The sequence below is a fragment of the Solea solea genome, chromosome 13, assembly GCF_958295425.1.
Source record: "Solea solea chromosome 13, fSolSol10.1, whole genome shotgun sequence".
In the NCBI taxonomy this organism is placed as follows: domain Eukaryota; kingdom Metazoa; phylum Chordata; class Actinopteri; order Pleuronectiformes; family Soleidae; genus Solea; species Solea solea.
The window spans coordinates 27,590,167-27,615,166 of NC_081146.1; the positions used below are offsets into that span (position 1 = coordinate 27,590,167).

The 25,000-nt window shown below is 39.1% G+C and overlaps 1 protein-coding gene and 1 long non-coding RNA gene across 2 annotated transcripts in view; one reads left to right on the top strand and one right to left on the bottom strand.

The window, feature by feature from the left end:
• The window catches only part of pear1 (platelet endothelial aggregation receptor 1), an 80,739-nt gene that overhangs the window by 45,674 nt on the left and 10,065 nt on the right, over positions 1–25,000 (bottom strand). Inside the window, exons 2-4 of the mRNA XM_058647512.1 lie at positions 5,327–5,437; positions 4,082–4,183; positions 3,887–3,987 (exon numbers count right to left, since the gene is read on the bottom strand). Coding sequence (XP_058503495.1) covers positions 3,887–3,987; positions 4,082–4,183; positions 5,327–5,433 — 310 coding nt within the window. The 5' untranslated portion in view covers positions 5,434–5,437. The remainder of the gene's footprint in view (positions 1–3,886; positions 3,988–4,081; positions 4,184–5,326; positions 5,438–25,000) is intronic.
• Positions 20,023–21,475, top strand: LOC131471154 (uncharacterized). The gene is made up of 3 exons (XR_009241979.1): positions 20,023–20,105; positions 20,532–20,587; positions 21,466–21,475. It is a non-coding gene; the product is annotated as an uncharacterized LOC131471154 (long non-coding RNA).

Here is a 25,000-nt window from a genome sequence, read left to right on the forward strand (position 1 = left end):
GGTATAATTATATTTAATTATATGTATTTAGAAAAGAAAGTTTCTACACTTCACAGAAAGAGGAGTTACAGGTGACAATTTTATAAATTTATAAAATTCATGGATTCATCCGCTCATTAAAGCTGTACACACACACACACACACACACACACACACACACACAGCTATAGCTCAGCTATTCTTGTTAGGACACCGTATTACTGTCATGCTGGTTAACGTTGGCTTCTTCTGAAGTATGATGTCAAGTAGAATTGTGTAGTTATTTTTGTATGTGTGGTGGTGCTGTGGTGCCACTGCAGGCACATCATTGATCTTGAAGACATTGTGTTGCTTTAACCACAATTCATATCTTAGCCCTAAACTTAAACAGTTCCTCAGAAATGAGCTTGAGCGACCTGGTTTTGGTCTCCACGTGGTCTACTGGTCCTGACAAGGTCAGAGTTTGTGCCACAAAGGTCCTCAGAGGTAACGATTATCTCGAGAAACACACACACACACGTTGCAACCTAAAAGGCGTTTTATCTTTGTCAGTGTTTGAGGCATCCACGCACAAACCTTGTTATTACCATCGTCATCATTCCTATGATCAACTTGTCATTTATGAGGTTTCTAAAGCAAAGGTAGAATTTTCTTTCCCCACGTGTGGTTTTCACTTCATCTGTTTGCCACTACAGTCGACTGTCAGCAACAACAGTGTGTCAACAAACTGTTACTTTCAAATTACAACTAAGTACCTGTTGCTTATTTTAACGACTGCCCCTATGTTTGTTGTCATGTGAAGCTGCTGCTGCTCTGAAGCACGAGTCCACGTTCACCAGGGACATCTCACAGTCAGTGTTGGAAGGTTTTAAAGCCAAAGAGATGTTGAGGCCCTGAGACTTCACACAACATGAACTAACACTGTATAAACTAATATCATTTATCAGTATAATACATACATACATACATGCATGTATGCACAAATAAAGAGAGAAAAGAAACACTGTACGAATACTATGATTCCTTTGTGTTTGTGTCCACCATCATCACCATCATAACTCCTCCAAAAAGTGCAAACACTGAACATTTGAACCGCAAAATTTGACAAGCAGCTATTTATGTTAAATGGTTTTATATAATATTAATGGCTGCCGTTTGGCTATGGTTGTAGCATATATTCAGGAAGACTAATGGAATGTTGACACATGAGAGTATTAGAAGCAGTGTCACACCTGAGTCCATCACATGAACACTGTAGCCTCCCTCATGTACGTGTTTATTCTGAATGATGTTCTGGTGTTTATCTTTTTCTCCAGGACTCAAAGCTTTCTTCGTTTCAGAAGTAACCTGGGTCAGTGCTGGGGATGAGCCAATAATACGTCTCTTTGAGTAATACGATACTCTTTATCGTGATTGGATAGTGTTGTTACACAGTGAGAACTGGGTCTTTGACATTGCTTGAAATGGCTAATGTTAGAAAGCTTCATAGTTTTAAATGTCTAAAATGACTGAATCAGAGTGATATCAGTATCGATAGAAACTTGATTACTCAGTAAGGAAAGTAGCTGTTGACTGTCTAAGAATCTCAAAATGACGTTGATGCCTAATTTGCACGATTGGCCATGTGTATGTGCACTAGACGAATAACGTCGTGGCAGAGACAAAAAGTGAGTTAAAAAAACAACAAATGAACTTTTTGTGTAAATTCTTGTTTTTTTGAATGTTACAATTCTTTATCCCAGTGTGAGACTGGCAGAAGTGACCCAAACATGACACTCTGCTGGAGTCACTTTGTGATTTTAGCCAGGTGTGAACATCTGCTCTGACTGCAGACTGTGAGTGCTTTGGGGCAGGGGAGGGGCCTAAGGCAGAACCCGATGTTGGTTGAGAAGTAAAGCGATTCTGTGCTTTCAGAGATGTCAGAGTCTCCAATAACACCAAAAAAAAGTCACAAGATTCCTTGTGGCTTTTTTTGAAAAAGAGTCGTGAGAGAGGTCCGGATTCTTGATAAATATAGAAAAAAAAGTCACTAAGTTGGCAACACTAACCATTCTGATGCACTGGGCATGTGTGTGTGTGTGTGTGTGTGTGTGTGTGTGTGTGTGTGTGTGTGTAAACAGGAACTGTCAGCAGTTGTTAGCTTAGCTGCGAATGCTAATGATAAGAAACAACAATGGTGAAAAGACAGAGCAGGACTTTTAACTTCAAGTGTCTTAAACACAACAACACAAAGTAATATTACAGTGATGTCACCATCCAGAGAGAAATACACCTCAACTGACACCATACAAACTCTTTTACCAGCGCTTGTGTCGTTTTTGGGTCATACTTTGATTTTCAACAGTAGACATGTTGCTACATTGTTTATAATAGTAACACTAATTCATTTTATCTGCACAATATAGTTGTTGTCGTCTGGTAAAGCCATGATGTTTTCTGACTTGTAACTGTAACTGTGACCCGGTGAACAGTTGTGATGTAAATGGAACACAGTCACAGCATATAGCCTGGTGACCAGAGTGTATCCTGCCTTTCATCCACAGTCAGCTGTGATTGCTTCCAGCTCCAGATACAGAAAACAATGCAAATTCTGTGAAGTGTTATGTTTTTAGGAATACACAGTTTGAAGTGTAAATTTCTAGCCAGTGTTGTCAGTTCATGCTGTGTATTTTCAGCATGAGAAGCTCCAGTGGTAATCAAAGCCATCATCTCAGTAATTCCAGTGTCATATGTTATGCATTGACATTGACAAAAAAGCTTGGTTTGAGTCATGAGAATGACTTATTTTGTGTTGTTTCACCACCATTTCATCTGCACTTGCCTGCTGCTGATTGTCTTCCTCCATCATCACGTTCCAGTGTCACATTGCTTTGTTTAACGAGTGTCTCTGTGCACACTATTTGTGCTATCATGCACATTTGGCTTTAATGTATGACGCCACATAACTTGGTTTCAACATCAAAAGTTCAGCTGTACCAAACTGATTATTCCATACAATTTTTTACTAAAAAAAAGATTGTGGTACTATAGAACCAGCCTTTTAACTCAAGGGTGTCAAACTCAATTACAGAGGGGGGGGGGGGGGTCCACATTAGAATCTGTGTCCAAGTCCAAGGCCAGACATCAAGTAAGATCAACTTCAGAACAAAACACGCTTATACATTAAATAAAGAAACAGATGAGAGATCAAATTTGAAATTAAAGATGTATCATCTTTGGATACTTTTTTCATGGAATAGGATTCATTGATTAACCCATGGAAGTTATATACACATCAGTTGGAGTGCTCACAAAAGTGCTATAGAGTGATTTTCCATTGAAATCAGCTGTATAGTTTTTTAATAATTTGGCTAAAACTGTAAAAAGTGAGTGTTTTAGTGACTTAAATCGGGAAGTAATATTTATTATATAATATGTATTATTAAATGTGTTATATAATATTTATTATTAAATGTGTTATATAATATTTATTATAATATTTATTATATAACATTTATTGTACTATTTATTATACAATATTTATTATACCATATTTATTATAATTTTTATTATATAATATTTATTATTATATGTATTGTATAATATTTATTATAACATTTATTATATAATATTTATTATAATATGTATTATAATATTTTTATTATAATATTTATTATAACATTTATTATATAATGTTTATTATAATATTTATTATATAATATGTATTATAACATTTATTATATAATATGTATTATTATATTTATTATATAATATTTTCCCATTTTTTACTCCAATATAATATGTGTGATAATTATCAATGCAACAGCCTTTAAAGCCGGGAAAAGTCATCACAGATACCTTATCTACCTGCTGCTAAACTCTCAGCAGTTACAGTGTAAAGTGAAAGTCTGTAAAAGTCTTTACTTACGGACGCATTTGTCTCTGCTCTCGTAGAACCCTGGACAGCACTGGTACCTCTTGCGATAGTCCGTCTTTACCGCCTGCCTGTAGGCCGTCTTGTAGGTGATCCTGAAAGAATAACAGACAAACAGGATGTGTCAAGCCTCCACTGATGGGAACAGGAAGTCGACTGACAGGATATGACTCATCATGCTGGCACTACCTGTGGTGCAGGCATCTGTAGAAGGTCCGAGGGTCAGCGCAGGGCTCGTCTGTCACCTGGTCGTAAGGATGCAGATAGGACTCTTTGACGGAAGTGGTGAAGCTGAAAAGGGAAGTAGTAAAAAGTATATGCTGTCAATGATCCACAAAAGAGGTAAAAAAGTGTTTCTGCTTTAGTTCTTTTAACTATGATAGAGAGAGAATCACTTGGTTGGTCCATTCTGGTCCAGACTGACAGACCATGAGTTTCATGGTCCCCAGGAGATTAACTTGGCGTTGATTGTATTGTGTCTCCAGGAGGTCAAAGTTTACAGTACAATTTTTACATTTATATTGTTTTACATTGTATAAATTACAATGTACACAATCACATACACTGAGACAGAATAAAGAAAGTGATCATGAAGAGAAAAGACCAAATAAACTCCAAACACAAGAAGAGGAAAACAGCGATGAAGGTAGCAACAGTGAGAGGTGGGACTATGACATCATTCTGTTTTCCATTAAATATTTTTAGATATTGTCCCAAAACACCGGTTCTGTTTGGATAAAATGCCAATATGATAAAAAAAAAAAAAAAAAATGATTTGTGTGTTTTTAGAATTAGAACACTAGCAGTGGACACACACAAGTCAGGCTAATCTGCCCCCAGGGAGCAATGAGGGATTGGGTGCTTTGCTCAGGGACACCTCAGCACTTGGCCCTCCGGGCCTTCAACTGGCAACAAGCTCAATTCCTTTCCTCTTGACCTCTCGAGCTGCAGTTATGGATCTCAGATGTTGAACGTCACCAAACCTAAAAACCCTCAGTAGCCTCACGGAAATCACCCTGACCAATGGTCTGTATTTATATAGAGCTTTTCTAGTCTTGACGACCACTCACTCTAACTCTAACCAAAGTAGAACATTTATAACTGAAGTGAATGGTTGTTTGTCTCTATCTGTGTGTGGCCCTGCGATGGACTGGCGAACTGTCCAGGGTGTACCCCGCCTATCGCCCGATGTAGCTGAGATTGGCACAGCACCCCCCGCGACCCTCTGGCAGAGGATAAAAGCGGTAGATGATGACTGACTGACTGACTGACAAATGATGTGTTCTCACTGACCCAGCACACATGAAACGTGGATCTGCTCACGTCTGCGCATCGACTTTAAATGAAGGTAAACTCGCCATTCAAAGTGTGTGCCGTGTCCAGTATGAACGCACAAAACAGAAACAACATGTAAATGAGTTCAACTAGTCGTACCTCTCCCAGAGGATGCACACGTTTGGGTCTCTTGGATTCAGGGAGCAGCTCAGACCAATCAGCACGCTCAGAATCTGGAGGACGATGGCACTGAGCATGGTCGGCATGGTCCTGAGGAGGAGAGAGGACAGAAGTACACAGGACATCAGAGACAGACGCAATATAAGCAACATTCATACAAGTCACTGCAACCTGGCTGTGCAACAGTGTGTGAGCGTGTGATATTTTGTTGGTTTAGTGATATTTTAAAGTGATATTTTTTGGTTGTTGACGTTATTATTTTACATTAAGTGACATTATTTGCTGCACATGCTCCATGACCTGACTGAGGAATCACTGCAGTAACTTTATTTGTGGGAGCTTCTCTGTGTCGACCTGAGTAACGCATCGTTTCCCTACTTGAAACAGCAATAACATGACAGGGAAACAGAGGGAAATACACACTCAACAGGAGATTTGCATTCACTGTTTTTGTTTTTCATTGAGAATAATTAAGGTTTCTCTGTGTGGTGTGCAGAGAGACTCAGTGAAACCTGCTCCTCTGTACCTATAACATGTGGTTAAGATTTAGCCTCTGACTGTAAAAGAGTTTGTTAAACACTCAGCAGAGCCAAACTTGAAGCTTAACGCTGTCTGCTCGCCCGTGAGCCCCACGTGTCTGAACAACACATAAAACACAGGCAGCAGGGAAAACCTGGGGGGTGAGAGGGGGGGAGTCAAGAAATGTGAATCCCAACTTCATCCTGACCCCTATCAATCAGAGTCCACACTCGTCTGCTGTCCCCGTCCACACTTCAGCCGCATCTGGATCTGATCAGTGCGTCGGCCCCAGAGAGTGTCTCGGCACGGGGACCCTAGGCTCTCAGGGAGCGAGAGGAAGGCCCTTCTCAAAACTCTCCATGGAGATGAACAGAAGTTCAGCAGGCCAGCATTGTCAGCCTTTACTCACAGGGGAAAAGCATCATGGGAATGTGGTGACATTAGCTCAGGAATCATGTGTCAAGCTCGTTCTCTAATGTTTTCTCAACAAGAAAACATCTCAGATGTGAGACTGGACTGGACACATAATCCCATCAATAAAACAGCCAAACCTAAAACAACACAGCAGCAGACAACAGGAGTCCCATAATGCACCACTGCTATACACAACACAAGGAAACACTGGCTCAACTTGAACTGAAGACTAAAGACAAGAAGTCGTTTTTTATAGAAGATTTCTGATGTTCCAAAGCCGAGGGACAGCCACCACAAAGGCTCAGTCACTTCTGGTCTTCAGGCCGACCTAAGGGCTCTTACTGAGATGCCGGCCCATTTAAGGATTTAAAAGCAAACATCCAGATTTTAAAGTTTATCCTAAACCGCACTGGTAGCCAGTATGATCTCATCAGTTACTATAGTTATATATTGTACATTCATAGATGTGAAAATGCATTTTATTATTATTGTTCCCTTTCATTTTAGTCTTTGCTGCTGTGACATGTCCGCTGTCGTGTTTGTTTCTGCGACGCTATCAAAACTGGTTGTACCTTTCAGACAGTTCCTCCAGTCATCATGCAGAAGCCCAGCGTCTGCACCCAGCCACTGCTCCATTGACTTCAAGAGAAGCCGAGCTTCCCTGGAAGTGACTTTTTGCCACATTTGTCCAATCACCAAGCGGTTTTAATGTAGAGGCTGCTACGGGAATATGAACATCTCGTAAGAAGATCCGTCATCTGTGATAAACAGCTGATTCTGAACAAACTAGTGACACATTTTAACACGTTCTAGCGCACGTTTAGTATTGAAATGTAGATACAACACAGTACATATCGCACATAGCGTTTCCACTAGCATAGTACCTGATACCAGGTACTAGTTTTAGTACCTGCTCACTGAATGGTCAGACTGCCGGCCACTGATTGGTCAGACTGCTGTCACAGGAAGAGACGTCCCACACAGAAATCAAGCCGAACAGTGCCAAACTGTAGATCAGTTAAAACTTATAGTTAAAGCACTTTATAGTTCGGCTTACTTGAAGCACTTACTTACTTCTAGCTCTTGTTTTTACCCAAATGTTGAAATGCACGTCACTTTAGATAAAAGCGTCTGCTAAATGACACGTAATTTAATGTAATCCCTAAAAACGTGGGTTAATCTGCAACAATTAACAGGGGAATCTCAATATTAAACAGAGGAGTCTGGTGTATTTAGTGACAGCACTGCTGATCGAGAGCTGCATCACAGACCCTGCCGCTGTGTTTCAGTTCAGTGACTGTGTCAGACGGAGTCTGTGCTCCAGTCATCGAGGAAGTGCTGATCAAATATTATTTTATTAACAGATTCTGATGTTTTAATTCAGTTACACTGAAAACAACTGCTTTACAAGTCACTAGTCACTCGTTTGTGTGTGTGAAACAAAGTCGCCGTAGTTTCACGCAGCGTTGAGTAGATACTTTTTTTGTAGTGGAGATTCCACCTAAACCGTGTCGTGTCGTGTCGTGTCGTGTCGTGTCGTGGTGAGGCGAGTAGGGCGGGTGGAATTACGCCATTTTAATTTCACTCAATTTGATATTTCACTTTGTCATAATTAGTGGATTAATGCTTGAGTTTAACCAGAGTGACGTTGACCTTCTTTGATTAGCTCTTACTTACTTCTAGCTCTTATTTGTACCCAAATGTTTAAATGCACTTATTGTAAGTCGCTTTGGATAAAAGCGTCTGCTAAATGACGTGTAATGTAATGTAATTACCAAAAATGTATAATATTCACTTTGTTATTGAGTCCAACAACATTTGAAAACCACAGCTGTCACGAGTGCAGAGTTGTTGCTGTAGATCCTTTATCATCCTGTCTATAGCTCTGACTCCTTTATGTCTGTAGTGGAGTGCCAGGACACTAGGGTGCGCTATATTGTTATTGAAGACTGTCTGATGTAAGAGAGAAGAATACAATCAAACTGCGTGTGTCACTGTGTTCGTCTGTGTTAGTTACGGCTCACACATCAACAATGTTACACAGCGTCGTCTCTTTTAAAGAGAAAAAAACAGATTTGATTTAAAAAACCTGAGTTTGACTCTTAAACACAGATTGTGTGAGTTAGATTTCCACTGTCATCTGTCATCAGCTGAAAAACTGTAATTATAACAGAAGTTTAGATGATGCTGGGTCAAATCTTCCCTGTTAAACTACATTGCAGCCTCATCTCTGTCATGATCAGCAAAGTTTTCTCACCCATAAACATATTTTCTATATTTTAAGTCATGTCCTAAGATGAGTCTGTGGCTTCTTGAATAACACATCACCCTCATTTACTACCGTCAGTGACTCACTGACAGTCAATGCAATTTCATATGTTGCAAAATGTGCTCTGTCTTTGGTACTTGGGTGGAAAATACAGCCCAGAATAAGAAGTATTTGACGTGCGTGTTGAAGCTGTGCACCACAAACGCTTGTAACATCAATCAGAAGCTCGTTTACACTCAGATTTGCATGGACGTGGACAGTGGCTGGTTATCATTTCTCGAGGTTTTGGCATGGTGAGCCGTGCAGCATAAATCAGCGTGAGTGAACAGATAAATCTTGAAAAAATGCCTCTCGCTTCTCTCTAGTTCACTGTCAGGAGTTAATTCCCCCGCTGGCACAAATGTGCCACAACTACCTCCCCCCCAAAAAACCCAAAACATTTAATGAGAGCATGCATATGTCTTTTATTAAGAGGAGTAGTCATTAACTTCACCAGCCACTTCATTGGACTGGAGGTAAATATTTTTCATTACCCTCTTTTCATTTTAATTGTGTTGCATTAAAAAGGCTTTTAACCGCACATGGATTCTTAAACGCTCAGCTTAATGAGAGCAGACGGAGTTGTTTTGGAGTTGAGTTCAGCTGCTGTTTGCATTGGAGCTTTGGATCATCGACAGCAGGAGGGTGGAGCTCCAAGTGCTGGTGTTTTTATTTGTTTGTAATCTGCCATTTAGAGAATAAAGAAGGGCCAGTAGTCGGAAACTCAGCTGTTCACTGATGATGAACAAATGTTAGCCATCTTCTCTGTTACATTGTCCACAAATCTGGACGTTTCCATAGGCTACACGAGCAGCATGATACAGCTCATCCACTCTGACTGAAAGGCCTCATTCACTGGAATGGAGTCTGAATCAGAGGTGGAAAATAACAAATCACATTTACTTGCATTACTGCAATTGATACACTTTTTAAGTAGGTTTTTAAAAGCTGTAATTTTACTTTTAGTAGGTTCTTTTGTATTGTACTTTGCTACATTTTTAATTACCTGTGTTACTGAATTTTGAAAAAAGGAAATAAAAAGTGCAAGAACTTAGCCATGCTTTCTTTCTATTTTAATTATATAATAAAACTCCTACTCAAAATAGTGGAAGTAACATAAGTATATGTTAGCTGTTGGAGCTTGATCCTGTTGTCAGTGATTTCCCACTCAGGAAATCATCTTACTCTACTGACTGTTGTGTATTATGGGTACTGTAGCACTAGCAACACTGTGTGATGTATCAGTGATTTATCAGTGATCTATCAGTGATCTATCAGTGATGTATCAGTGATGTATCAGTGATGTATCAGTGATGTATCAGTGATGTATCAGTGATCTATCAGTGATGTATCAGTGATGTATCAGTGATGTATCAGTGATGTTTCCTGGTGTTTCAGGTTTCCCAACATCATACACCCTTGCCCAGGTGAAGCAGCCAGGGTTGATAGGGCCCTGACTAGCATCCCAGCAGCAACATATGAATCAGCCCTCTTCAAACAAATCCACGTGTCACCACCTGTCACTTTCTTGTGGATTGAATGTCCCTCTTCATGGCTGCTCCAGAAACGGCCAACAGAGGGAGGAGTTTGCAGAGTGAGCGTCCTTCAAATTCTCTCTATGGACTCATAAAATGTCCTCCAGCCACTGTCCCTACACTCCTCCACCAGTTCCTGGTACTTCGCATGTTTCCTCACTCTTCCCACCGTCAGTTCCAGCATGATCGGCTGTTTTGAGGCTTCAGAGGTAACAATCATATCTGGCTTGAGTGATGTTGTAGAATACGCTGTGGGAACCAGGTCAGCCTGCAGCTGCCAGTCTGAAGCTGTGTGGAGGAGGCCTGTTACCAACTTAACATTTGGAAAATGTATTTATGTGGCACGTTTCTAGTCCTGATGAGCACTTAAAGCTGATACAACACAGTTTTGCCATTCACCCATTCACACACACAGCAATTTGGGGTTGAGGGACACATCACCATGTGGACGAGTGGAGCCGGGCATCGAGTCCACGACCGTCCAGTTGGAGGAAAACCCACTCTACCGCTGATCCATGGCCGCCCAAAGTAAGAGTTTGTTTAATGAAGCAGAACTTGTTTACTCTGAACCTCTGAACCAAGATCGGTAAAAACACAGGACAATATTTGGGCCAATATATTTTTCTGGTCTTGTTTGTGATGAAAAAACAGACAATCGTTCAAACAGTGACACTTTGATGTGGCTTTATAAACCAGAAGAAAACAGGTCACACACACACACACACTCATGGACTGATCTTGTGTTTTCATGTTCTGGAGACATTTCACCAAACGAGTCTCATACACTGAAACAAGTTCAGAGAGAAACTATTTTTAGTATCTGGGGACATTTTGCTAAAACACTACACTCCTCCCAAAGAAGAGACGCTCATGTCCATGCACGAGGAATGCTGTGAGCTGAGTGAGGACCCGCAACACTCTTTCCAGAACCACACAGAGACTTCAGCAAAAACAAAGCCCACATGAAAACACAGAAGACTCCATGTTACTTTCTATCAACTACACAATGTATTCTGATTTGAGTCATAATCTTGACACATGAATATTCCTATAAGTCTGCATGTTCATATTAGTTAAACAGTCGGGACAGGGATCAGGTCAAAACCATGAGGTAACAACAGCTCCTCTTCCACATTAAAGGAGATTTTACTTCTTTGAATTAAATGAGAAGATGAAAGTAACTCTGTTTCTTGAATCATGGCTCTTCCTCCACTTCTAGAGTGAAACACGTTATTACTCATTTGTTTGAAAGGAAAAATGCGTCTTGTGCTAAGATCAACGAGCCCGATGCTACATCTTAAACAAATGTCTGTGCTGCCTGCATTTCTCGTTTCTTCTCACTTTTCTCTGACTTTTCGTTTACTCTTCAGTCACCCATAATTACTGTTAACAGGTCTGAGTCCAGTTAGGATGGAATCTGGGTCCAGATGTGAGTGACCTTCTTTTGCATACACTACAGAATGATCACCTCTCTTAATCTAATCTAATCTAGGAAAATAGAGAGAGTAAGGCAATAAACAGCATGACATTTGTCAATATCAGCATCTCAGGTCCGCTGTGATCCTCCAACTGTATGACATGGACGTATAGTTACAGAGAGGTCACAGATAAATGATGACTTATTAATGCTGCATTACGCTCTGTTTTACTGTCTGTATTTATTTATTTTACAGTATCAACATAACACTGAAATAGTCATTTTAACACCAATTCTCATTAGGACAAAATGTAATAACTGGAGTAGTGTTAAAATGAACGTATGTTTTGTATGTTCTTTATTTTTAAGCTGCTTCAGTGTATTTAAGTCCTTTGGTGTTACTTTAGTTATTTAATAGCAGAGTTGGTGTATTGATTTATTAATTCATTTCAAAGTGACTTCCAAGTAAAATAAAGGTTTGAACAAATGAAAAGTAATGACAATATTCACTCAACTATGTTCTAGTCGTCCTGCCTCCACACATGAAGTTAAAAAATAAATCAGCCATTTTTTACACCAGTTACGGTCACAGTGTTTTTTAAGGCCGCACACAAAGGTGTAACTTTAACTATAACCAGTTAATGTCTTAATAGGTCATTATTAAGTCTCTAGTAGTAATCAATGGTATTCAGTGTCATGTCAACAGAAAATGTTAATAATAACAATAATAATAAAAACAATAATAATAATAATAATAACACTGATAATAATAATAATAATAATAATAATAATAATACTGATAATTATAATAATAATAATAATGATAATAATTTATTAGATTTATAGCACTTAACATTTGAAAGTAAATCTCAAAGTGCAACCAAACACATTCAAATACAGTATGTTAGATTTAAATCTTATTATAAAAACAGAAAGGTCTTTAACTGTTGTTAAAACAGTCTGTGGTGCCTTCAGGTTCTCCAGTTAACAAGCTGCCAGTAGATGTGTACGTTGTGCTACACAGATTCTAACTCTATTCAGAGGTGCCTGTTGTTTATTTTGTCTATTTTTTTTATTAACCATCATTTCACAAGTTCTCTGTAGATTGTGCCAGCAACTTATTAGTTGACTATTTTTGTCACACATTTTTGAATTAACCAGATTATAGTTGACAATTAGTTGCTTATCTGGTGACAGTCAACTATCCTGTAGTTGACAATCAACGACTATTAGTATAGTAGAAAACTACACTTGCATCTGTAAATCTAATTCAAATAAAAAAACAGTTGAGAACAGCAGATACAAAGAAGTGTCAGTTGATTATCTGTTGACACGATGAATAGCAGAGAGTCAACAATGGACTATCAAAATAAAGTGATACCCCAGGTCTTGGTCTCCATGAGGACTACTGGTCCTGACAAGGTCAGTGTTTATGCCAGAATAGGTCCTAAAGAGGTAACAGATACAAGAACGAACACACACACACACTCACTCACACACGCACACTCAATGCAAGGTGTTGGCCGGCAGCACAAGCAGTTTGGGGTTTGGTGTTTAAGCCAAGGACAGATGAAGCGGGGATCGAACAACCAAACCCTGGCTGTGACTGTTCCAAGAAAACCCTCAGCATATATGCACACACTTCACAATTCTTACATTCTCTCCTTTATTAATTTAATTCCCTCAAGCTGAATTATAACTAATAACAGGTTCTATAGAAAAAAGAAGGAAAAGCTTTTATTCATTGTGACTGAGGCGAAGCACGTGGCACTGATCAAACAGTTTGTTTCCCCATTTCCTTTTTATCTGACCTCAGATTTCTGTCTCTTATTTCATTCTTTGCAGTCGCAGTGCTAATTGAGGGAGAAAATATTAGTCACCCAATGGAACGGGAAGTCATTGGGGGAAAGAAAAATAAAACAGATGGAATAACACATTGGCAGAGAGAGAGGAAAAGAAGGAGGAAAAACACGTGTGTCCATCCTCAAGAGTTTCTCTTACTTCAAAAGTCTAAAAACTAAAAACTGAATGCAAACTTTTATTCTAGGAACTATTTTAAAGAGTTAAAGAGTTAAACAAACAGAATAACACACGGGTATCATTGAAGCCCTGCCCATGTTTTTATTACATGTGTGAGAAGCACATTCATTACATTTCAATGTCTGATGGAAAAAAAGTTCAGTTCACAATTATGGATTCAACATTTGTTTCAAATTAAGTTTTAATAGTAATTAAAATTAAAAAATTTAAAAAGAAAAGAAAAAGGAAACTGTTGGCTGATATGAAAAAGTAAATGTCGTTGATGATCAGAAGAAGATTACACGTGGAAAATAAAACCTGTTTATTTAGACTTTTGTTTCCGTATGTTCAAATGTTGCTGGTGCCACAGCTTAGTTCACTTATGCCTCAGGCCGCTGTGATGTTGTGACGGACCAGAACATAGCAGATGGGCCTATGTTTGGTTTTCTAATAGTAACGAGAAAGTCCCATTTGTTTGTTTGCCACACAAAAACGACAATTGGATTTTGAGTTTAGTTTGGATTTGTTGTTTTCACTCGCTGCAGTGAAAAACACTCTGAAAGAGTTGTCATCAGTGCAGCTGAGCTTTATTAAGTGATTTATTCAACCAGTGGCTCCCAGAGGGAGGGATAAGCACTACTTCAACTCTATCATAATCCCATTAAAACAATGAAGAAGCACAAATGAAGAATGATTGCTCTTGTATCAGGCCACACAGCTCCTCAAATCTCAGCATACAGTGTGCCGTCCTTCTGTCAGGGGAAACCAGTGTGTGATTATAACCTGGCAGAAGAGAGAAACTCAAGGATAAAGAGCAACAATATGATCACATGATGAGGTTGCAGTGTGTATCACGGCCTAAATGATGTTGAAATGATGACTCGCTGATGGAGGAGTGGATGGTAAACAGGGGCCATTTTTTCAGCTCAGCCCTTAGAATAACAAATCTATAAAACTGCCTGAGGGCAGAAAGTGGGAGACATTTTCCAAGAGTCGTCCATGTGACACATCAACCACAGGCAGAGACCTCCCCCCATTATTTACCCACATTTACTGTAAAGTGAATATAAACCCGTAATCCTTTACATTCTCATCTTGGCGTGCATGAGTGCTTCTGCTGCGGTGCCACAGTGGGTCTGGCACAGTCACATGCTGCTGCTGCTGGGGGGGGGGGGGGGGGGGGGGGGGGGACCCTTTAAAACACCCTAAAACATGCCACACCCACAGATGTAACATTCAAGTCAAGTTAAATCACCCACATATTTCATGCGGTTCGTTAATTTTGCCACATTATCAACATTAGCCTATAAAAAAGGATCAAAAATCCCCGACATCAACACGATTGACTGCGTCTTCATAAACAGTTAAACAGTTAAAGGTGTTGCTCTGCCACAGATCTCTACTCTGGAAAAGGAGAAAAAAAGCTAACTTTAGTGGAAAACTCTTGGCAGCTTAACAGCAGTCGAAGGTTCTCGGGGGAGTTACGTGACAAAAAGATGATCTAGTGAGGCAGAGATGAGGGGGAGGCTCCAGATCCTGGAAGTCCTGGAAGTCTGAATTTCACTGATTGACTTCAGCAGTGTTGGATTCATACAGGAGAGCTGAGAACTGCTGAACTTCTTAGCCAGTGAATCTTTGAGAAATGTTGTGTGAGGAACTGACATCATCAGCGCCGAACTGTCTCAACGTTTCACAAAAGTCTTTTTACTTCATTCTGGCACTTGATCCACTGCTACCTCCATCACTGAGATCAGATGTTGGTTTTTTTGGACTTTGGTGCAGAAATGTAATGTTTTAGAATGTTTCATTTTAATTTGAAGTTTAAATTGTTTATTTTTAATGTTTGTGCTGACAAACGTCGTCAGTTCGTACCCACCTCATGTGCTAATGTGTGTTGGAATGACAATTCAAGAAATCTTGAATCTTGAATCTTGAGAATAAGTGTACTGTAGTTATGACTGTGCAGTATAATATACTTTCGACTATACTTTACTGTGTATTTATGTTTACTTTGCACATAGCAACATTCCCACTTATTTTAGTTCACTTATCTTCTGTATTACTGTTTATATACTGTATAGTTATTGTTATAGAATAGTTTAGCTGGACAGTGACTGGACAAATGTGGTGAAAACAACACTTCCAGGGAAACTGAGCGGAAACATGCTCCACGATGTACCCACGGTGTATTTTTGATTGGCCTCTCTTGCAAATAAGACCCCGTGTCTCAATGAGATAAAGGTTAAATTATTATTATTTATTTTAAATGTTGGGGTCAGATGTGTGACAATGCCTGGGTCTTTCCTGCCCTGTCTGCTGGGAGCTGACCTGACATGGACGCACTCACAGCTCCAACACACTGACACACGTGTTCACACACACACACACACACACACACACACACACACACACACACACACACACACACACACTCACACACACACACACACACAAACATACACGAATTCTGCTACATAATAAATCCATTCAGACTGATACAGCTGTTGTTTTTCTCCATGCATTAACAACTACTGTAGTTACTTGACTTGATATATACATTAGTAGATCAATATAGGGTGAAGTTATTATTTAAACACACAGTGTGAGTATATCAGACTCTTCCTGTGTACAGAACATCTGTTCAGCATGCAGACGACCACAGTACAGTCACCTCATGTCGCCTCTTTACAGCAACATGAAGTCTGACTTCCTCTGGCAACCTCAGGCATTGTAGTGAAGTCTACTTACTTTACTGTAAGTACTGTAACATGTCACATTTGACTGTTTTACTATTCAAATGTACGTATTCAAACACGTTCAACACGGGCCTGGACATCACTTTCCTTTTCCCATCAAGGAAAGCCATCTTTCAAGCAGCCAATAAAACATAAAAGCCATACATGTGTATGCAATGTGCAGTCACTATAATCCCTTATCCTAACATTCTCATAAAGAGTAAATATGATACTGAACGAGACACGAAAGGCGAATACAAACCAAAGCAATTCATCAGATACTTGGGAATATTTGATATTTAATGAAAATGATTACAGTAGTTGCAGATTCAAATGTAAAGAAACTTTCTTACAGGCAAAATAAAAAACCTAATGCAAATATCCGATGACCACACCTTTCCTGTTACTGCAGTTGATTAAGTGCACGTGTGTGTGTGTGTGTGTGTGTGTTGAGATTGAGAGTGAGGTCAGAGGAACTAACTGATGTCACAGTCTCTGTGATATGCTGATGGAGAGCAGAGCATGTTGAATGGATTGATAAGGTTACCATGGTAATGCTGTTGAACCACAGCTCAGCACTGAGGCTGATTTGGTTTTAACGAGCAAACATTTAGGTTACATTCTATGAAGTGGAGTTAATTAAATCAATTCATAATAAGCTGCAGTTTTCAGCTTTACAGAACCAGGACAGAACCAGGACAGAACCAGGACAGAACCAAGTGTCACCCCCACTTGTCCATTTTGTCTTAAAGCTGCAGAAACATTTGGATGAGAGGGCGGAGCTTACTGAGAGTGTAGGAACCAGAAAGTCGCTGTTCATGACATCCAGTGTCAATCACACGATAGCCACGTCCTACAGTCTGCCCTAATTGTCTACATGACTCTAAATGGCACTGTCACTTATGCCGTGTCTCCATCATGTTAGGGCTTGGTACAGTACGGTAAGGTTTGGAATGGTAAAGCCCTGAGTCAGCCTTGAATTATAATAATTTTATAATATAATAATATATAATATTATAAATATTATAATAAAGTCGTCTGTCTGTCTGAATTTTGACCGAGAACACGACCTGTACCTGGTAGGCTGGGTGTGGCTGTGTTAAAAAACTAACTGAGTTTACTCCATTGTAAAAGTAACTAGTTACAAGGGAAAATAACTGTTGCATTAGTTTTTTCAATGTTCAAACTGTCAAACGATTAAAATATTTAGTCGCGATTAATCGCATTAATGTCATAGTTAATCACACATTTTTATCTATTCTAAATGTCCCTTGATTTCTTTGTGTCCCATTATTTTATCTCATTTTAATGCTTTAATCAACATAGAAAAGTGAATGTTTTTTTATTGAGACAATATCTCTGTCACCTGCATATTCGGAGTTATTCCTCTTATTGTGAGAGCCGCACAATAATAAGAGAGGCTGTGTATCAGCTGCAGTGTGTGAATGAAGAGCTGTGGTTTAATGTGTTGTTGCTGTAACCAGCTAATCCGAGCTAAAGGAGCTAGCGGTCTTTGGAGGTCTCCTTACTACGGTTGGTGGTCTGCAGACATCATGACTTGGATGTGGGGAGTGCGTCAAGCACAGTGTGTTTACTGTGGATTTGACCATTTTAAATATAAATCTATGGACAGAAACTCCAGGTTTATTTTGACAGGCTAACATTTGTCAGTGGGAAAAAAACACTAAAGATATCAAGTGCACTGCTGAATTTGAAATAATAAATAATAAATCTACACTTTTGAACATGGTGAATGTCTAATTTAATAATGCAGAAAATGTTGCACGTCTCCAACCTACGAGTCTTCTACTCTAATTTGAGAAAATACATTATTAGTCACTGAGGTTTATAATGACACAGACCTGGTATTAAAATCTACAGCAACTCAAAACACACTGATAACAAATTTAAGATTCAGTCGCTCCGGTCACATGATCATGTCTGACACGTACATGACCGCAATTAATCCATTTAAAATTGTAATGAAATAATTAAAATAATTAAAATGTCAAAGGCTGTGATGTTTGAAGGGATGTCGTGCAGAGGTAGGGATCTTTTTTTCTGTGTGTTCTGAAGTTTTTCCCTGAAATCTGCAGTTTCTGAGAGGGGGGTGCTGGGCTGAGTTCCAGCTGGAGTGCTTTGCTCTCCCTTCAACATGACTTGTGTGCTCGTGTGCCTCTCGTGCACAGACCCACAGTGCAAACTGCCTAGTCCTTCACACTGCAGCCCAAAACCACAGGCAGGATGACTGTGGCTTCATTGGTCAGAGAAAGCCGAGGGGTCCAGAAAAACAAAATCAAACCCGAAAACACTAAAACACGTTGATAAATACACCAACTCACAAACACATGACAGAATTACACACCTTGTCTCTTTACAAACGTCTTTATTCAGACTTTAAAAAGTGAAATGGTGGAAAAACCAAAATGGCCTCCCCTCTCTGGCTGAGGTTTGAGAGCAACATGACCATACAGCGCTGTAATTATATGCTCTGCGGATCATACTGGTGCAGAGACACATAAGAGTCCTTGTAAAATGAAAACACAGCTTCTCCACAAACTGTGACCAAAACACAGCTTTGCATTGTAAACTCTCACAGTCAGAACGCGGGTGAAAAACCTCTGTGTCCACAACATCACACGCCTGCAGCTCAAAGACACACAAGCAGTGGAGGAGAAATGCTTCACCTGCAAATAACTGCTACACTTCTGACATATTTTAATATCATCATGCTCATCATTTTGTTTGAACGTGATGGTTATCATTGTTTTATGGTCTGGCAGCTGTTAAACTTATTTCCTTATACTTTCACACGGCTTTTAAAGGGGATGACGAGGACAATTCTTATGTCCAAAACACACCTACAAATAATTTGGATAGTAAATACAACCTCTCACTTTGTGTCAAGGTTACAGGGTGTGTAGCCGTGCACATGCCCTAATGCACTTGCACCACACACTTTAGATCATGCTTTTAATAGTTTGAATAGATTCTGACCTAAGTTTTAACAGTCACTTTTAAACAATCACTAAATCAGCATTTCATCGTCTTAAGAACACAAACAAACATGCTTTTATCTCAAGTAACATTGATCCCTGCGGTGGACTTCCCAATAAGCCCATCATGCAACTGCAACTCATGCAGAATCCAGCAGAGACCAAAAGATCCATATCACTTCTGCGTTCTCTGTTCAATCGTTGCCAGTAAAAGAGATCTGATTTTAAAGTTTTATTGCTTGTTTTTTAAATCCCCAAGTGGAGCCGGCCCACAATATATTATGGACTCAATCATTTCTTATGACCCTCAGAGGACACTGAGATCAATGCATGGAGAAAGGTTTGTTGGTGATCCTGCTTTTAACTGCTGCACAGCAGAGGAGTGAAACCAGCTGCCCGATGATCTTCTCCGTCTATTACTGTCCATTTCTGTAGGATAGCAGTTGTAATGTTCATGTTTTTATTTGTTGAATTAGTAAATATGATATAATGTATGCAGCACCACTGAAGCCAAAACTACACTGTAACAAATTTCTGTAATTTCTACAGTAAAAAATTACAGAAGCTTGTTGTCCTATCCTTTTACAAGGTGTAACTGTAAATTGCAATGTGTTATGGGTAAAAAATAATTACAGTAATTTAAAGCTGTAACACATTTTAAAATTACAGCATGGTTATGTTTTCACTTGGTTCTGACTGTAAATAATACATTTACAGTTAAACACTGTTAGGCTAATATTGGCGGTTTGCAAGAGGATAGGCATTTGATGGCGGGAGGAGGAGAGCGAACCCAGCATTCATCCACTCAATAAAGAGTAAGTATTATGTTATTAGTCTAAACTATTAAAGAGAAACTAGGCAAGATTGTATGCATGGTTATGTTACATTTTACCCGAATTCAACAGTAATTATTTTAGTTTTTAACAATATGACTTTAGTAACCTTTTTTAAAGGCTATGCCTTTCACCTGGCATATCATGGCTGGAAACCAACCTTGCTAGTTTCTCTTCAAAATGTGATTCAAGTAATAACATGCAATATGATTTAATCGTGTGTCAGCCTGGTTTGCACAACTAAAAATAAAGTTAGCTCAAGAATATTTTTCAAACGAGTGTAATCCCAGGCTCTGCAGTTTAAAGGAAGGCTAAAATGTTAGGCTAACATGCCGCTAGCTAAGGTAGTTAGGTGCTACTGTACGTTGTCTAAACTCGGTGTGAGAAAGTTACGTGTGTCGCCGACAGGATCGAATCAACCTTGAAGTGAGGTGAGGAGAGAAAGCTGCAAAAACAACATTTTGGTAAGAATAATGTTTCCTTATTTATTTGTGTGACTAACAGCATTTGGCATCATTTTATTCGCCTTAGTTGGAATATACGGGGTGTGGGACTCAAAACTGCACTGTTTTTTGAAGATGTTAACCAGCAAAAACCACAGAACAGCAAGATACACTAGAGTGTTGTAACTGCTGGATTGTATTATGAAGATTTGTGTGGTACAATTTAGTATTATGGGAATTATTATTACGATTCTTTGTCGCGAACTAGTTCTCCTCGTTCAGTTCATTAAAACGACTTGCGAATCACGAATGAGCCATTCTCTGACTGCTTCGTCTGGTTCACTTCTGTAACGACTTTCAGACCAAGAATATGTGCACAAAACATTTTTTTTTCACAGTAATATCGACCACTATCATCATTTATCTGGTGAAGGTAGTTAGTCAGAAACTTCCTATCGTTCACGAATCGTCCATGAACTCAGGGTGGCCGCAGGTCCTTAAAAAGTCGTAAATCAATTTTCCTAAAAATAAGGCCTTAAAAAGTATTAAATTCAGATGGCATGGGTCTTAAATATTTGTGTGTCATGTCACCACGAAAATGCAGTCAATCTGTTCTGCTATTTCGATTTTTTTTTTTCCGGTAGCCGCTGCGTTGTCTATGGGCTGGTTCAGAGGCTGTAATGCTACGCACCGTTGGGTGACAAGTGAAAGACGAGACCCAATCACTACCGCTGATAGAGTCTGGGTCTCGTCTTAAACTCGTCACTAGCCTAGCCTGCGCAGCTTTTGATGACTTAAGCTAAAGCGGTGGTCGGGGAACGCAGGGGAGATCTATGGGTTTTGTCTTTTGTAAACAATGTATTTCATTAAGTGTCTTTTTCCTGATTTTGTGACTTCAGATGCTTCCTGGGGATCAACCCAACCTCTGGCACAAAGGCCACAAAGCGGATCAGTCCAAGAAGTGGGAAGGTGCAAGAGAAGTGGAACAGCAATGTCAACCTTCATGTCTCTGCACTTCTAAAAAGGTTAATGGACTTTGAATGCCTTTGAGCCCATTTGCAAAAGAAACAATAATGGCACACTGTTTTGTATAAAAAAAACAAAAAAACAATGGTTCCAAGATGTGGTTATTTTTTACACATTTGACTTTGTTGCTGCAAATTACAGTAGTTAATTCAAAGTTACACTGTGTGGCTGCAAGTCTTGTGCAGTCTGGTGTATGTTTATGTGAGTTTGTTCATGTCTGTGTGAGTTTGAAAATATACACATCGGGTATTGCGTGTTAATAAATGTTTTGTATTGTTGCAGCTCTGACTCTTGTTTTATTATTATTGTTAATAGCTGAAAATAATTACAATTACAAAAGAATTACAGTGCTTAATTTGCAAAACATGACAAGCAAACCTATATTAGCTGTAAAAACATTCTACAATAAAATAATGAATTATGAACAAGTAACAGCTATTTAGTGGCAAAAATAGTTGGCAGGTAACTCATGTAATTTGAATGGGATACAAGATAATATTGTAAATTAAAATACAATAAATGGTTGTTTATCATATAAAACAATACATTGTTGTGTTTTATATACGGCAAAAACCTGTAAAACGTATCCAGTAATATGTTGTAATTAATGTTTACAGTAATTAACAACACTTTTACAGCACTTTATTGGCAACTTTTTTGCCTGTTCTTTACTGTAAATTCTACAGGAAATTTGTTACAGTGTACGGTGGCCCATAAGTAAATTTAGATCGGACCCAAAAAAAACTGCGTGACCCGAGCCTGTGCACAATCTGTGCGAGCCCGACCCGACCCATTTATCATTATTATTATTAGTATTATTGGTGTTTTATAACTGTTTTAACCTATTTAATGTGGGACAATTAAAGTATGTGTGTGTGTGTGTGTGTGTGTGTGTGTCGTCGCTGCGAGTCACAGAGGAGACGAGAGAGCGCAGGTGATGTGCTGGGAGGACTCTCAGGGCTGCCAGTGCAGGGAAACCTCGGTCTGGGTTCAGGATCGGCCTCGGGCAGAGATTCTAAACTTTATTCTAAACTCTAAAACAATGAGCGAGACAAATTTACGTGACAAAGACGTTACTGACACGTTCAGCATTATCCAGCTTTTGAGACGTCGCCTGTGCAATAGAGTGTTACTTTTACTTCTTTTACTTCTTTTACATTTTTAAGGTTTTAATCCCCTTAAGCTTTTTTTTTTATTCTCTTTTTAACAATTAGTTCTTCTTTCAAGTTTTTATTGATTTCCTACAATCTTGTCTGTGTGTTGTTGTTAAACATGTGTGTGTGTATGGCATCATTAATCTGCCTCTGTGTATGAAAAGTGCTTTATAGATCCTGGACTTGCATTTTTCACAAAACACTACAAAGTCAAAAAGTCTTCAGAACTCTATCACAAAAAGTAACAAATATGAGTTCAAATGAGTGATAGATCACAACAATAAATGCATAAAAACGCAGTTTACAAAGATCTGCAGTAATTTGGACTTTTCCATATGAGAGTGTCAAGCTCATATTTATTTTCCTATGAAAAACAAATGTAATCTTTAATCTTAATGTCTTTCTCTTCCAGTAATAGTGATTCAAAAAGGAAATTTCTGTCTTCTTTCAGGGTTAGAAAGTTATGGGAACTACAGCGACAGCCTCAGCTAATGTTCCCATGACACAACTTTGCAAGGGTCCACACTTATTCATCATCACTGAACAGGTCATAAGGTCAAGAGGAGCTTAAAAGTAAAAGCAACGGCCTCAACAGAACTCTAACAACTCAGCACACATTGTTGATGTTGGTATTATCTCATAGAATAATGATTTTGTTAGAATATACAAAGTAAGTGATTGTATTTCACAGCTTTTTAGCCTCTAATGAACAATGTCTTGGTTGTTTGCTGCAGAATGATTACACTGTGTAGTCACTGCTTTGATGCTTATTTAAAGCTGCAGTAGGCAGGGCTGCGAGAAAGCTCTGGGGCTGTGTTTTATGGTGCGTTCCATTTGTGGTCAGAACTCAGAATGTCCAGGATCAAGGGGAGGGGCTTTACTTCAACAGGAACACCGTCTGAACTGGAAACTGGAGAAACCTCACTCGTGTAAGTTCAGATACACAGACTGTGTCCACCTTCATCAGGCAGAAATAATGACCTCTGGAAACCTGCATGAGCTCCTGATTCACTCGCATCAGGCTTGAGTGACTGGATGAATATATTGTGTATGAGTGATTGGCTGAGTCCAGTGCTGGTTGTTATTTTTGTCAATGATCTGACGGGTGCACTGAGACTGAGACAGAGACAGAGACAGAAAGACAGAGACAGAGACAGAGAGACAGAGACAGAGACAGAGACAGAGAGAGAGACAGAGACAGAGACAGAGAGAGAGAGACAGAGACAGAGACAGAGAGAGAGACAGAGACAGAGAGACAGAGACAGAGACAGAGACAGAGACAGAAAGACAGAGACAGAGACAGAGACAGAGAGTCACTCCTCATTACATGGTTCAACACTTGGCGCAGTCGGTCACTCATTTTCAGTAGATTTCAGAATATTTTCTGACGTAACAGAAAGTTTCCAGTAGCTTCTTCTGCTGTGAGTTACATGGATTTGTGACTAGCGCGCTCTCAAAGTTATCAGCGTTCATTCCACAGCACGTCACAGTAGAACAGTGTTTAACAAACTGTGTCAACTGTTTACCAAAGCAAGAACCTAGGGAATGGTAAATAAACTGGGAAACTAAATGAAGTGGAAATGAAGACTACACAATCTCTGAGATGGAGAAAATGTAATTGGAAGAATGTCATTTTCTTTTTTAAATTTCATGACGCCTAACATCAGTAAGAAACAATGCAGAAATATACTGTACAGCCCTTCACTCTGTTCTCTGTGATGTATTTGGATATGTACGTGATTATTAAATCCTGTCGTTCTATACCTCACACATTTGGATGGGATGGTGCATGTAGAGACCAATATTTGGTCACGATCCCCCGGGTGGCGGGGAAGAAGGCCGTTACTAAGTTACTAAGACTGATGCCCTCAGTTACAAACACTGGATGTCAATTATATCATGATATTCTTGTGATGGAATATCTCACATATAAGTTGAAAATGAAAGAAGACTTTGCTATAAAAAGCTGAGGGAAAGTGATTAATAAAGAAAACATGAATAATATAATAATAAGGATGATGAAACATATTAATACAACAGCACACAGGCTCTGTTGTTTTTGTTTGATTACTGTTGTTGTTTTTTTCATTCCTTTAACTTAATCCTCAAAGATAATATTACACTGTATTGATGACATTGAAAACATTGACATTAACTAACTAAATAAATTAAAACAATTGTAACAACACATTTCTATGTACAGCGGAACGATCTGTCACTGATAAATATTCCAGATATTTTAAACATGACTTCT